Source organism: Dipodomys merriami, unplaced genomic scaffold (assembly GCF_024711535.1).
Source record: "Dipodomys merriami isolate MVZ:Mamm:240054 unplaced genomic scaffold, mDipMer1.0.p SCAF_686, whole genome shotgun sequence".
NCBI lineage: Eukaryota > Metazoa > Chordata > Mammalia > Rodentia > Heteromyidae > Dipodomys > Dipodomys merriami.
The window spans coordinates 349901-364452 of record NW_027206275.1 but is presented as its reverse complement, the minus strand read 5'-3'; the positions used below and the strand labels follow the sequence as shown (position 1 = coordinate 364452).

Here is a 14552-nt window from a genome sequence, read left to right as displayed (position 1 = left end):
CTCTTCACTTCCTGGTTCCTCTTCACTTCCTGCTTCCTCTTTTCTTCCTGCTTCACTTCCTGCTTCCTCTTCATCTCCCACTTCCGCTTCCGCCCCGCTACCCCCCGAGCTCTCCGTCCCCTACGGCGCCCCTGTGACCCTCACGTGCCCCGTGACCCAGGGGTCGCGCGCAGTGACCTGGCTGACGCCGGCCTCGCAGTCTGTGGCCATCACTTCCGGCCCGGAGGACGCCCACATCCGGGTGCTGCCAGACGGGCGTCTGCGCCTGCGGGGGGGCACGGCGGGCCGACGCAGGCACGTTCACGTGCGTGGCGGGGCGGGGCCGGCGCGCCACCGTGCGCCTACACGTGCAGCTGCGGGCGCCGCGCATCCGGGTCACGCCTGACGTCCATGACGACGTGAACGACGACATCCGGGTCTCCCCCATGGTGCGTCTGCGCGTGTGCTGCCAGGCGGATGGCGTCCCCGAGCCCCACCTGCTGTGGGAACTTCCAGGGGGGCTGGTACTTCCAGTCCCGTATGGCAGTCGCACTGGGGGAGGGATCAGCGTGGATGCGCAGGGGACGTTGGAAATCCCGGATGTGCGTGCGCTGCGCAGCGGTGGCAGCTACGCCGTGGTGTGTGTTGCGCGCAACCCGGCAGGCGAAGCCCGGATGTGGGTGCGGCTGCGACCATGGTGGGCGCGGGCTCTGCCCCCTGCGGCTTTGGCTCCATCCTCTGAGGCGTTGACTCCGCCCCCTGGTGCGCCAGCTCCGCCCCGTCACACACCTGCCCCGCCATATTGGGCGCTGACTGCGCCCTCTGAGGCGTTGGCTCCGCCCACTGGTGCGCCAGCTCCGCCCCATCACGCGCCTGCCCTGCCATCTTGGGCACTGAGTCCGCCCTCTGACGCGCCGACTCCACCCTCTGAGGTGCTGACTCCGCCCCCTGGGGCGGCGTCAGGAGCGGCGCTGCGTGTGGCGCTGAGTGGCAGCTTCCGGCTGCGCTGCCCCACCTCCATGCTTCCGGTGTCCTGGCACCTGCCCGGCGGGCTGGTGCTTCGTGGGCCGCAGAGGCGAGGCCGCTTCACGCTGGGCGCTGACGGCAGCCTGGAGGTGCGCGCCGCCTCCGAGCGCGACCGCGGCGCCTACGTCTGCCGCGCCCGCCCCGGGGCGCCGCCCGGACACGCCCCCCGCGCGCCGGAGACCAGGATGTTCAGCTTCATTCCCGCCACTAGGCCGCTGGGTGCCATGGCAGGGCGACGGACTGAGGAGACCCGGATGTGAGCCTTCATTCCTGCCACTAGGCCGCGGCGTTCGGTTGCCGGGCAACCAAGTAAAGATACCAGGACTTTGGGCTCCACTGCAGCGTCTAGGCCTCTGCGTTTGGTTGCCAGGCAACAGACCAAGAAGACCCGGATGTGGGGCTTCATTCCTGCCTCTAGGCCGCTGGGTTCAGTTGCCGGGAAATCGCGTGAGACCCTGATATCCAGCTCCAGCAAGACTCCTGCACCCCAGCCGGAAGATGCCCGGATGTGGGGCTCCAAACCTGTGCGTGTTGTACAGAAGCTGCGGTCCGACCAGAGGCCATGGAGAGGCTAGGACCCGGATGTGGACTGGGAGGGACCCAGATGTGGACTGGGAAAGACCGGATGTCACCTATCTCCGGGTCCACTGACTGAGGGGCCAGGACCCGGATGTGGACTAGAAGGGACCCGGATGTCACTTTCTTCCATGTCCACTGACCCGGATGTGGCATGGAGGAACCGGATGTCACTTTCCTCCAGATGCACTGATGGGTCAAGACCCGGATGTGGACGAGGAGGGACCCGGATGTCACCTTCCTTCATGTCCACTGAGGGGCCAGTACCCAGATGTGGACTGGGAGGGACCCGGATGTCACCCTCATTCGTGTTCACTGACCCAGATGTGGCCTGGGGAACCCAGATGTCACTTATCTCCAGGTCCACTGAAGGGCTAGGACCCGGATGTGGACTGGGGGACCCGGATGTCACCCTCCTCCATGTCCACTCACCTGGATGTGGCGTCAGGGACCCGGATGTCACTTATCTTAGGTCCACTGAGGGGCCAGGACCCGGATGTGGACTGGGGGACCCGGATGTCACCTATCTCCAGGTCCACTGAGGGGCCAGGACCCGGATGTTGCATGGGGAACCCGGACGTTATGTAAGTCCACGTCCATTAACCCGGATGTGGACTGTGGCAGGGACCCGGATGTGTGCTGGGCGCGACCCGGATATCACACGCACAGGCCTGGCTGTGGCATGTGGAGTCCCGGATGTCACGCTCCTCTCCTTCCACTGACAGGGTCTAGGACCCGGATGTGACGTGGGGATCCCGGATGTCAGGTCCCTCCACATACACTGAGGGTCCAAGACCGACATGTGGAATGAGAACTACCCAAATGTTAGGGACCTCCAGGTCCGTGAACCCGGATGTGGGCTGGGTACTCGGATCTTAGGGACTCCAGGTCCGTCAACCTGGATGTGGGCTGGGTACTCGGATGTTAGGGACCTCCAGGTCCATGAACCTGGATGTGGGGTGAGTACCCAGATGTTAGGGACCTCCAGGTCCGTGAACCTGGATGTGTGGTGAGTACCCAGATGTTAGGGATCTCCAGGTCCGGGAAGCCAGACGTGGAGGCGAGTACCAGGATGTCACTTATCTCCAGGTCCACTGGCAGGCGCCAGGACCTGGATGTGAGGGGTTTGGACCTGGATGTGAGGGGTTTGGACCCGGATGTGAGGGGTTGAGACCCAGATGTGAGAGGTGGAACCTGGATGTGGGCGGAGCGGGCGCTCCACACCTTGGCCCCGGGCTCCAGCTGCGCTTTGGGCCGTTGGGGTCCTTTCCCAGACTCGGAGGCAATAAAGCAGCCGTGCTGCTTCTGGATGGAATTCTTCCTCACTTCCACCCCAGCGCAGGCCACGCCCTCCTGAAACCCTCACTTCTGCCCCAGCACAGGCCAGGACCTCCTGAGACCCTCATTTCCGCCCAGCACAGGCCACACTCTCAATTCCGCTCCTAGCGCAGGCCACACCCTCCTGGGGCCCTCACTACATTCCCAGCACAGGCCACGCCCTCCTGAGACCTTCACTTCCTTCCCAACACAGGCCACGCCCTCCTGAGACCCTCACTTCCGCCCCAGCGCAGGCCACGCCCACATAGGTCCCTCACTTCCTCCTTGTTGCAGGCCACACCCTCCTGAGACCCTCACTTCCGCCTCATTGCAGACCACTCCCTCCTGAGACCCTCAGTTTAGCTCCAGCTGAGGCCACGCCCTCCTGAGTCCCTCACTTCCATCCCAGCACAGGCAACGCCCTCCTGAGACCTTCATTTCCTCCCCAGCACAGACCACGCCCTCCTGAGCACAGACCACGCCCTCCTGAGACCCTCAATTCCGCCCAGCACAGGCCACGCCCTCATTTCCGCTCCTAGCACAGGCCACGCCCTTCTGGGACCCTCACTACATTCCCAGCACAGGCCACGCCCTCCTGAGTCCCTCACTTCCTCCCCAGCCCAGGCCACGCCCTCCTGAGCTCTGGCCACACCCTACTGAGCGCAGACCACGCCCCCTGGGCACAGGCCACGCTCCCTGACGGTCCTGACTCTTATTGCAGCCCTCCATGTAGTTCTCGAGGTTACCCTTCTCCCCTTCCTCCTGCCTCTGACAGGTCTGGCAATTTCTTGGCGCCCAGCCCAGCAACTCCGGGCTTTTTCCTTCCTTCCCCTCCTTCCCCTTCAGCACCAATCCTGTTCCTTTCTAGGGAACAAAGGGGACTTTTATTTTGGAGGGGGAGATGTGGTGCTTTCCAAGGAACAAGGGGACTTTTATTTAGGAGGGGGGTTGTGGAGTTCTGGCTGCTGGAGTGACGTGGACATTTGAGTCCTGCGAGCTTCCTGGCTGGCAGGGAGAGCAGCAGGCCCAGGCACTGATGGCAGAGAACTGTGGATGTGAGTTCGTCCTCTGGGGAACATGGGGAGAGGTGTGGGGACCCGGGGTGGGGGGGCTTCGATTGCTTTTTGGAGCCCCCCCGCATGTCCCACCATGCCTCGGGGTGGGGGCTGCAGGGCCCCGCCACAGGCCTGGAAAGACGAGGTGAGGGGCTGATGTACTGGTGGGGACAACAGCAGCCTGGCCCTGGGGTGGCCGGATGTTCCTCAGCTCTTCCCCACTTCCTGCTTCTGGCCTTCTCTTCCAGGAAACGGGGAGCATCATGGGAAGGACGCGATCCTGGACGCCATGTTGGTCAGGAGAGGGCCTGGAGGGAGGGGGCGTCCTTCCATCCCTCTTCCCATCCACCCATCCATCCATCCACCCATCCAACCACCCATCCACCCTCCATCCATCCATCCACCCAAACATCCATCCACCCACCCATCCATCCATCCATCCATCCATCCATTCACCCACCCATCCATCAATCCATCCATATCCCCATCCATCCATCCCCCTATTCATCCACCGATCCATCCATCCACGTATTCATCCATCCATCCATCCATCCACCCACCCATCCATCCATCCATCCACCCACCCATCCATTCACGCATCCATCCATCCATACACCCACCCACCCATCCATCCACCCATCCACCCATCCACCCATCCATCCATCCACCCATCCACTCATCCATCCAACCATCCATCCATCCACCCATCCATTCACCCATCCATCCATCCATCCATCCATCCATCCATCCATCCACCCATCCATCCATCCATCCATCCACCCATCCATTCACCCATCCATCCATCCATCCATCCACCCATACACCTATCCATCCATCCATCCTCCCATCCATCCACCCATCCACCCCTCCTCCTCCTCTCTCTCCTCCTCAGGTCGCACAGCGGCTGTGCAGCCCCACCCCTCGCCTTCCTCCTCCTCCTCCTCCTCCCTCCTGGCCCCTGCGCAGGCATCGCCCCCTCGCGCCCCAACTTCCTGCTGCTCTTGGCCGACGACCTGGGCCTGGGCGACCTGGGCAGCTTCGGGAACCGCAGCCTGCGGTGAGCAGAGGGGGAGGCCCGGATGTGGGGCCTTAGTTACCCAGATGTGGGAGCTCAGATCCCTGGATGTTCCACCAGGAGAACTGTATAGACATCTAGTAACTCAGTTCCCCGGATGTTGGATGTTAGTATTGTGGATGTTGGATATCAAATCCCCGGATGTTGGATCTTAGTGCCCCGGATGTTGGATATCAGGTCCCCGGATGTTACATGTTAGTACCCCGGATTTGAGACCAGGTCCCCGGATGTTGGATATCAGGTCCCCGGATGTTAAATCTTAATACCCCCGATGTGGGAAATCAGGTTCCCCGGATGTTGGATGTTAGTACCCCGGATGTTGGATGTTAGTACCCCGGATGTTGGAGACTAGGTCCCCAGATGTTGGATCTTAGTGCCCCGGATGTTGGATATCAGGTCCCGGGATGTTAAATCTTAGTACCCCGGATGTGGGAGATCATGTCCCCAGATATTAGACTTCAGTGCTCCGGATGTAGGAGTTCAGGTCCCCAGATGTTGGAGGTTAGTGCCCCGAATGTGGGAGCTCAGGTCCCCGGATGTTAGATATTAGGACACCAGATGTTGTAGCTCAGACTCCGGATGTTGGATCTTATTCCTCCGGATGTAGGAGCCCAGGTGCCTGGATGTTAGATCTTAGTGTCCCGGATGTTGGATATCAGGTCCCCGGATGTTAGATATTAGTACCCCGGATGTTGGATATCAGATCCCCGGATGTGGGATGTTAGTGCCCCGGATGTTGGAGGACAGGTCCACGGATGTTAGACCTTAATGCCCCGGATGTGGGAAATCTGGTTCCCGGATGTTAGATGTTAGTGCTCCGGATGTTGGAGATCAGGTCCCTGGATGTTAGATGTTAGTACCCCGGATGTTAGATGTCAGGTCCTCGGATGTTAGAGATCAGGTCCCCGGATGTTGGAGATCAGGTCCCCGGATGTTGGAGATCAGGTCCCCGGATGTTACATGTTAGTACCCCGGATATTTGAGCTCAGTTCCCCGGATGTTCCACCAGGAGAACTGTATAGACATCTAGTGGACCTCAGGTCCCTGGATGTTGGATGTTAGGTCCCCAGATGTTGGAGTTCAATTCCCAGGATGTTAGATCTCAGTTCCCTGGATGTTGAAGATCAGGTCCCCGGATGTTGGAGATCAGATACCCGGAGGTTGGCCCTCAGGTCCCCGGATGTTGGGCCTTAGATCCCCGGATGTAGGAGCCCAGTCCACAGATATAGATCTTAATACCCTGGATGTGGGATCTCAGGGCCCCAGATGTTGGATCTTAGATCCCCGGATGTTGGCCCTCAGGTTCCCAGATGTTGGATGCCAGGTCTCCAGATGTTGGACCTCAGGTCCCCAGATGTTGGATCTTAGTACCCCAGATGTGGGATCTCAGGTCCCCGGATGTTGGATCTTAGATCCCCGGATGTGGGATCTCAGGGCCCCGGATGTTGGAGTTTAGCTCCTGGGATGTTGGGCATTAGATCCCCGGATGTTAGACCCAGGTCCCCGTATGTTCTTGGCTGTGACTCAGTTTCCCTCTCCCCCCACAGCACCCCGCACCTGGATGGCCTGGCCCGGGATGGCGTGCGGCTGACCCAGCACCTGGCAGCAGCGTCCGTCTGCAGCCCAAGCCGCGCGGCCTTCCTGACGGGACGCTACCCTGTGCGCCTGGGTCGGTATGGGGGGGACATCCGGGGAACGGAGGGGGAGGTGGGGGGGAGACGGGGGGCGGGACATCCGGGGATCTGAGAGCCAACATCCGGGGTACTAAGATCCAACATCCGTGGACCTGATATCCAACATCTGGGGATCTGAAACCCAACATCCGGGGATCTAAAGCCCAACATCCGGGGAACTGAGCACCAACATCCGGGGCACTGAGCTCTAACATCCAGGGGCTTCATCTCTAACATCCGGATTACTAAGATCCAACATCTGGGGATCTGAGCACCAACATCTGGGGCACTGAACTCTAACATCCGGGAACCTTATCTCTAACATCCATTGTACTAAGATCCAACATCGGGGATCTGAAGCCTAACATTCTGGGAACTGAACTCCAACATCCGAGGACCTGACATCCACCATCTGGGGTACTAAGATCCAAAATCCAGGAACCTGAGCCCCAACATCCGGGGAACTGAGCTCCAACATCTGAGGATCTGAGGGCCAACATACCTGAACCTGAGCTCCAATATCCGGGGTAGTAAGATCCAACATCCAGGGAACTGAGCTACAACATCCGGGTAACTGAAGTCCAACATCTGGGGTCCTGATATCCACCATACAGGGCACTGAACTCCATCATCCGGGGATCTGAGGGCCAACATCCGGGATACTAACATCCAACATCCGGGGACCTGAGGTCCAACATCCAGGGAACTGAGGCCCAACATCTAGGGCACTGAGGTCCACCAGAGGGAGGGGAGGACTACTCTGAGGATCTCAGGTTCAAATCCCTGAGACTCTGGGACTTCTCCCCTGAACTGCCAGGAAACCGGAAGTTACGCCATATTGGTTTCCCCCGGGGGCTCCCAGGGCTGGGGTCCTTTCCACCCCGGGTGGGCAGGTCCCAGGCTATCCCAGACACAGCAGGCCTTCCCCCTGAAGGTGCTAGATGCCCCCTCCTGACTCAGGATGCCATCATCACTGACCTAGGGTCCTTCTTCTCTCTCTTGGAAGGCATGGTGACCACCAACGGGGCGCGCGTGCTGCAGTGGGCGGCCGTGTCTGGCGGGCTGCCCACCTCCGAGATCACCTTTGCCAAGATCCTGCAGGAGCAGGGATATGCCACCGGCCTCATAGGTAAGAGACAAATCGGATCCACCCATCCATCCATCCACCCATCCCCCATCCATCCACCCATCCATCCATCCACCCATCCATCCATCCATCCATCCATCCATCCATCCATCCATCCATCCACCCACCCATCCACCCATCCATTCATCCATCCACCCATCCATCCATCCATACATACATACATACACCCACCCACCCATCCATCCACCCATCCATTCATCCATCCATCCATCCACCCACCCATCCATCCATCCATCCATCCACCCATCCACCCATCCATCCATCCACTGTGCATCCATCCATCCACCCATCCATCCACCCACCCATCCACCCATCCATTCATCCATCCACCCATCCATCCATCCATACATACATACATACACCCACCCACCCATCCATCCATCCATCCATCCATCCATCCACCCATCCATCCACCCACCCATCCATCCACCCATCCATCCACCCATCCACCCATCCATTCACTCATCCATCCATCTCTTCCCCTCCAGGCAAATGGCACCTGGGCCTCAACTGTGAGTCCCCCACTGACCACTGCCACCACCCCTTGAACCACGGGTTCGACTCCTTCTTTGGGGTCCCCTTCACCCTGATGGGGGACTGCCTACAAGTGGAGCCCTCGGAGAAGCGAGCGCGTCTGCAAGGGCCCCTGGACCTGGGGGCGCAGCTGCTGCTGCTTTCCCTGCTCTGCCTGGCCGCTGGGAAGCTCACGGGCCTGCTGGGCCTGCGCTGGGTGCCCTGGGTGCTGGGCCCCGGATGTGGGGCCTTGCTCCTGGCCTGCACCTCCCGCCTCTTAGGTGTCTTCATCGTCCACGCCGACTGCTTCCTGATGAGGGATCACCAGGTCGTCCAGCAGCCTCTGAGGTTCGAGGCCAGCGCGGGGCTCTTCTTGCGGGAGGCTGAGGCCTTCATCCACAGGTCAGCCTGGGGGCGGGGAGGGGGACAGATGCCATCTACTAGATCTCTATAGTAAACTGGTAGACCTTAGATCCCCAGATGTACATCCAGCAGATCTCTATAGTCAACTGTCAACCTCAAATCCCCGAATGTTCCACTAGGAGATCTCTATAGGCATCTGGTAGACCTCAGATCCCCGGATGTACATCCAGTAGATCTCTATAGTCAACCGGTCAATCTCAAATCCCCAGATGTTCCATCAATAGATCTCTATAGACATCTGGTAGACCTCAGATCTCCGGATGTACATCTACTACATCTCTATAGTCAACTGGTAGACCTCAGGTGCCCAGATGTACATCCAGTAGATCTCTATAGTCAACTGTCAACCTCAAATCCCCGGATGTTCCATCAATGGATCTCTATAGACATCTGGTAGACCTCAGGTCCCTGGATGTTCCATCTAGTAGATCTGTAGAGACATCTGGTAGACTTCAGATCAGACCACGATCGATTTTTGGTAGTAGTGATCAGATCATGATCGATTATTGGTAATAACTGATCAGCTCATGTTCGATTATTGGTATTATCGATCAGATGATGTTCGATTATTGGTATTATCGATCACACCACGATCGAATATTGGTATTATTGATCAGATCCTGTTCGATTATTAGTAATATCTGATCAGCTCATGTTCTATTATTGGTCATATCGATCAGATGATGTTTGATTATTGGTAATAACTGATCAGATCTGTTGGATTATTGGTAATAACTGATCAGATCACGATCGATTATTGGTATTTTCGATCAGATCACTATTGATTATTGGTATTATTGATCACATCACCATCGATTATTGGTATTATCTGATCAGATCAGGATCGATTATCAATCATCTGATCGATTATTGGCAATACCTGATCAGGTCGGTTATCGGTGAGGTTATTGATGATGGGGGCGGGTTCTGACGTGGGTCCGCAGGCACCAGGCCCGCCCCTTCCTCCTCCTCGTCTCCTTCCTCCACGTCCACGTCCCGCTGGTCACCTCACCCGCCTTCCGGGGCCGCAGCGCGCACGGCGCCTACGGCGACAACGTGGAGGAGCTCGACTGGATGGTGGGTGAGTGTGGGGAGGGAGGGAACTGAGGCACGGTGCTTGGGATGAGGGAAACTGAGGCACGGGGGTGGGGTGAGCAGGATGGGGAAACTGAGGCACGGGGGTGGGGTGAGTGGGTTGGGGGAAACTGAGGCACGGAGATGGGGTGAGCGGGATGGGGGAAACTGAGGCATGGGAGTGGGGTCAATGGGTTGGGGTAAACTGAGGCACGGTGCACTTGGGTAAACTGAGTCACTGGGCATGTTGGGGGTAAACTGAGGCACGGTGCATGTTGGGTAAACTGAAGCATGGTGCATGTTCAGGGTGAACTCATGCACGGTGCATTTGGGTAAACTGAGGTACTGTGGATGTGGGTAAACTGAGGCCTGCGTATAGGGGTAAGCTGAGGCACGGTGCATGTTGGGTAAACTGAGTCACTGGGTTTTGGGGTAAACTGAGGCATGGTGCATGTTGGGTAAACTGAGGCACGGGGACGAGGTGAGTGGGTTGAGTAAACTGAGGCACCGGGATGGGGGTAAACTGAGGCACGGGGACGTGGTCAGCGGGTCGGGGTAAACTGAAGCACGGTGCATTTGGGTAAACTTAGGCACGGTGCACTTGGGTAAACTGAGGCAAAGTGCATTTGGGTAAACTGAGGCACAGTGCATATTGGGGGTAAACTGAGGCACGGTGCATGTTGGGAGTAAACTGAGGCCCAGTGAGTGTTGGGGGTAAACTGAGGCATGGTGCCTGTTGGGTAAACTGAGGCACGGTGCATGTTGGGGGTAAAACGAGGCACAGTGGACGCTGGGGGTAAACTGAGGCACGGACCCATTCCCCCCCCCGCAGGGCAACTGCTGGCGGCGCTGGACGGCACAGGGCTAGGGCGCCGCACCCTTGTCTACTTCACGTCGGACCACGGTGCCTCGCTGGAGGCCCGGGCTGGGGGCGCCCGCCTCGGGGGTTCCAACGGCGTGCACCGAGGCGAGGGGGAAACTGAGGCAGGGCGGGCGGGGCCTCCCACGCGGCCCGCCCCCGCCCCTTGACCTTTGCCCTTCGCCCCTCCCCTTGCAGGTGGCAAAGGCATGGGCGGCTGGGAGGGCGGCATCCGGGTCCCTGGGCTGGTGCGCTGGCCCGGGATGCTGCCCGCAGGGCGCCTGGTGCCTGAGCCCACCAGCCTCATGGACCTGTTCCCCACTGTGGTGCGCCTGGCCGGGGGCTGGGTTCCGGCGGACAGGTAGGAGTTCGCTGGCCTGGGTCCCCACGGGGTGGGGGGGAAGGGGGGTCATCCGGGGCCTCGGGGATCCCAAGGGGGGAGGCTGAGGCCTGCTCATTCGGGTCTCTGGGGGCTCAGAAGCCTGCACATCTGGGTCTCTGAGGGCTCAGACCTGCACATCCGGGTGTCTGGGGGCTCAGGAGCCTGCACATCCGGGTCTCTGAGACCCAGAACCCGGGGCTCAGGCCTTGACATCCGGGTCTCTGGGGGCTCAGAAGCCTTTACATCTGGGTAACTAAGGGCTCAGGCCTGCAAATCCGGGCCTCTGAGCACTCAGAAGCCTGGACATCTGGGTCTCTGAGGACTCAGGCCTTCATATCCGCGTCTCTAAGGCATCAGGGCTGCACATCCAGGTCTCTGAGTACCTAGGTCCAGGTCTCAGGCCTGGACATCCGGGTCTCTGAGGGCTCAGGACTGCACATCTGGGTCTCTGAGGGCTCAGAAGCCTGCACATCCAGGTCTCTGGGATCTCAGGCCTGCACATCCGGGTCTCTGGGGGCTCAGAAGCATGGACATCCGGGTCTCTGAGCACTCAGAAGCTTGGATATCCGGGTCTCTGAGGCCTCAGGCCTGCACATCCAGGTCTATAAGACCAGAGGCCTGGGTCTTAGACCTGCACATCCGGGTCTCTGGGGGCTCAGAAACCTGGACATCCGGGTCTTTGGGATCTCTGTCCTGCACATCCGGGCCTCTGAGCACTCTGAAGCCTGCACATCTGGGTCTCTGAGTGTTCAGGAGCCTGGACATCCGGGTCTTGAAGGCCTCAGAAGCCTGAACATCCAGGTCTCTGAGGGCTCAGAAGCCTGCAGATCTGGGTCTCTAAATGCTCAAGCCTTGACATCCAGGTCTCTGGGATCTCTGGCCTGCACATCTGGGTCTCTGGGGGCTCTGGCCTGGACATCTGGGTCTCTGAGTGCTCAGAAGCCTACACATCCGGGTCCTGCAGGGAGGTGGACGGCCGGGACCTGATGCCCGCGCTGCTGGGGACGGCGCAGGCCACAGGCCACGACTTCCTGCTGCACTACTGCGAGGCCCGGCTGCATGCCGTGCGCTGGTTCGACCGCCCAAGTGAGTGCCTCGACCTCCGCCGGGCCCCGGGGTGGGAGAGGGAGCTGCATGCATGCACGCAGAGACCCGGATGCAAGGCCTGGGGTGGATGTGGGAATCCCCGGATGTGGGAATCCCGGGATGTGAGGACCTGGATGGAAGGCATGAGATGGGAATCCCCTGATGTAAGGTCCCGGATGTGAAGTCCCTGATGGGAATTCCTGGATGTGAGGCTCTAGATGTGAGGTACTGGATGAGAATCCCTGGATGTGAGGCCCCGGATGTGAGGCCTCAGATGGGAATCCCCAGATGTGAGGCCCTGGATGTGAGGTCCCAGATGGGAATCCCTGGATGTGAGGTCCCAGATGTGAGGTCCCGCATGTGAATCCCCGGATGTGAAGTACCGCATGTGAATCCCCGGATGTGAGGTCCAGGATGTGATTCCCTGGATGTGAGGTCCTAGATGGGAATCCCCGGATGTGAATACCCAGATGTGAGGTCCTGGATGGGAATCCCCGAATGTAAGGTCTTGTGTGTGAATGCCCTGATGTGAATCCCCCGATGTGATGTCCTGGATGTGAATTCCCGGATGGGAATCCCCGGATGTGAGGCCCAGGATGTTACTCCTTTCCCCCCCACCCACCGCAGGCCGCACGGTGTGGAAGCTGCACTTCGCCACTCCGCGCTTCGACCCGCCGGGCTCAGGCGCCTGCCTCGGTTTCCCTGCCTGCGCCTGCTCCGGGCGGCGCATGACCCGCCACCGGCGGCCACTGCTCTTTGACCTGACTGCGGACCCAGGGGAGACCCGCCCGCTGCGGGGCCCGATGGCAACACGCAGGCGCGTGGAGGCCGCGGTGGCCCGGATGCTGCGCACGCGCCGCCCCCGCGCGGCCCCGCCCCTCGCCCCTGCACACAACACCTGGAGCCCGCACCTGCAGCCCTGCTGCGCGCCCGGACTGCTCTGCGCCTGCGACCGCCTGATCCCCGACCTCTGACCCCGACCCGACCCCCAACCCCCAACTGCCCGGGGCTACGGCAGATCCTGGCCTGCGCCTCTCACATCCGGGGACTCACATCCGGGTATACTCAAATACAGAGATTCCCACATCTGGGGATTCCCACATACAGACTCTCACATCCGGGGATTCCTACATCCAGGGATTCTCACATCCGGGGATTCTCACTTCTGGTGACACATCTGGGGATTCCCGGGGATGAATTCACACATCCGGGGAATCCCACATCCGGGGACTTTTTACACCCGGGGATTCTCACAACCAGAGATTCTCACACCCGGAGACTTTTACATCCGGGGATTCTCACATCCAGAGACTCTCACATCCGGGGATTCCTACATACAGACTCTCACATCCAGAGATTCTCACATCCGGGGATTCTCACATCTGGAAATTCTCACATCCAGAGATTCTCACATCCAGAGATTCCCACATCTGGGGATTCTCATATCCAGGCATTCCTACATCCGGGGATTCTCAGACCAGGGAATTCCCACATCCGGGGAAATCTTACATCCAGAGACTCTCACATCCGGGGATTCTCACATCCGGGGATTCTCACATCTGGGGATTCTCGCATCCAGGGATTCTCACGTCTGGGTATTCCCACAGCCGGAGATTCTTACATCCGGGGATTCCCACATCTAGAGATTCCTACATCCGGGGATTGTCACATCCAGGAACTTTTACATCCAGAGACTCTCACATGCGGGGATTCTCACATCTGGGGAAGTCTTACATCCGGGGATTCCCACATCTGGGGATTTTCACATTCAGAGACTCTCACATCTGGGGATTCTCAGACCCAGGGATTCCCACATCCGGGGACTCTCACATCCTGAGCCTCTCCTCCTGGACCTCCACCTTGGGCCTCCCATCCGGGGCCTTTCCCCAGCCTCCCATCCGGGGCCCTGTCACATCCGGGCCTATGTCCTCTAACTTCTCACACAATAAAACCTCGTGAGCACCACACCACACGGCAGGGTTAGGGGTCACGGGGGTCAGAGGCCGGGCACTGGTCCTGCCTTCCATTTCAGGTCATTTCTGGTTGATGCTAGGATACAGAGCTGGTCCCGCCTTCCATTTGAGGCCATTTCTGGTCGTTGCTAGTGTATAGGACTGGTCCCACCTTCCATTTCAGGCCACTTCTGGTCGTTGCTAGGGTATAGGACTAGTCCCACCTTCCATTTCAGGTCATTTCCGGTCATTGCTAGGGTATAGGACTACTCCCACCTTCCATTTCAGGCCACTTCAGGTCGTTCATAGGGTATAGGACTGGTCCCGCCTTCCATTTCAGGCCACTTCCGGTCATTGCTAGGGTATAAGACTAGTCCCACCTTCCATTTCAGGTCATTTCTGGTCATTGCTAAGG

General features: G+C 59.2%; 1 protein-coding gene across 6 annotated transcripts; it reads left to right on the top strand.

Annotated features, from left to right (window-relative positions):
• The first annotated feature begins 1137 nt into the window (after positions 1-1137).
• Positions 1138-14152, top strand: LOC138816113 (arylsulfatase L-like). Of its 6 annotated transcripts, none has more exons than XM_070005657.1 (11): positions 2058-2165; positions 4202-4248; positions 4846-5010; positions 6576-6697; positions 7708-7830; positions 8337-8763; positions 9729-9865; positions 10691-10825; positions 10916-11078; positions 12064-12185; positions 12813-14152. In XM_070005657.1, the coding sequence occupies exons 1-11, from the start codon at positions 2139-2141 to the stop codon at positions 13157-13159; spliced, it is 1815 nt and encodes a 604-aa protein (XP_069861758.1). In that variant the 5' UTR covers positions 2058-2138; the 3' UTR covers positions 13160-14152. The 6 variants fall into 6 exon arrangements, with proteins under 6 accessions (XP_069861761.1, XP_069861756.1, XP_069861758.1 ...); XM_070005658.1 differs by lacking the exon at positions 2058-2165 and adding an exon at positions 3869-3953; XM_070005660.1 differs by lacking the exon at positions 6576-6697 and having other exon boundaries at positions 1138-2165; positions 8643-8763.
• Positions 14153-14552: the final 400 nt, after the last annotated feature.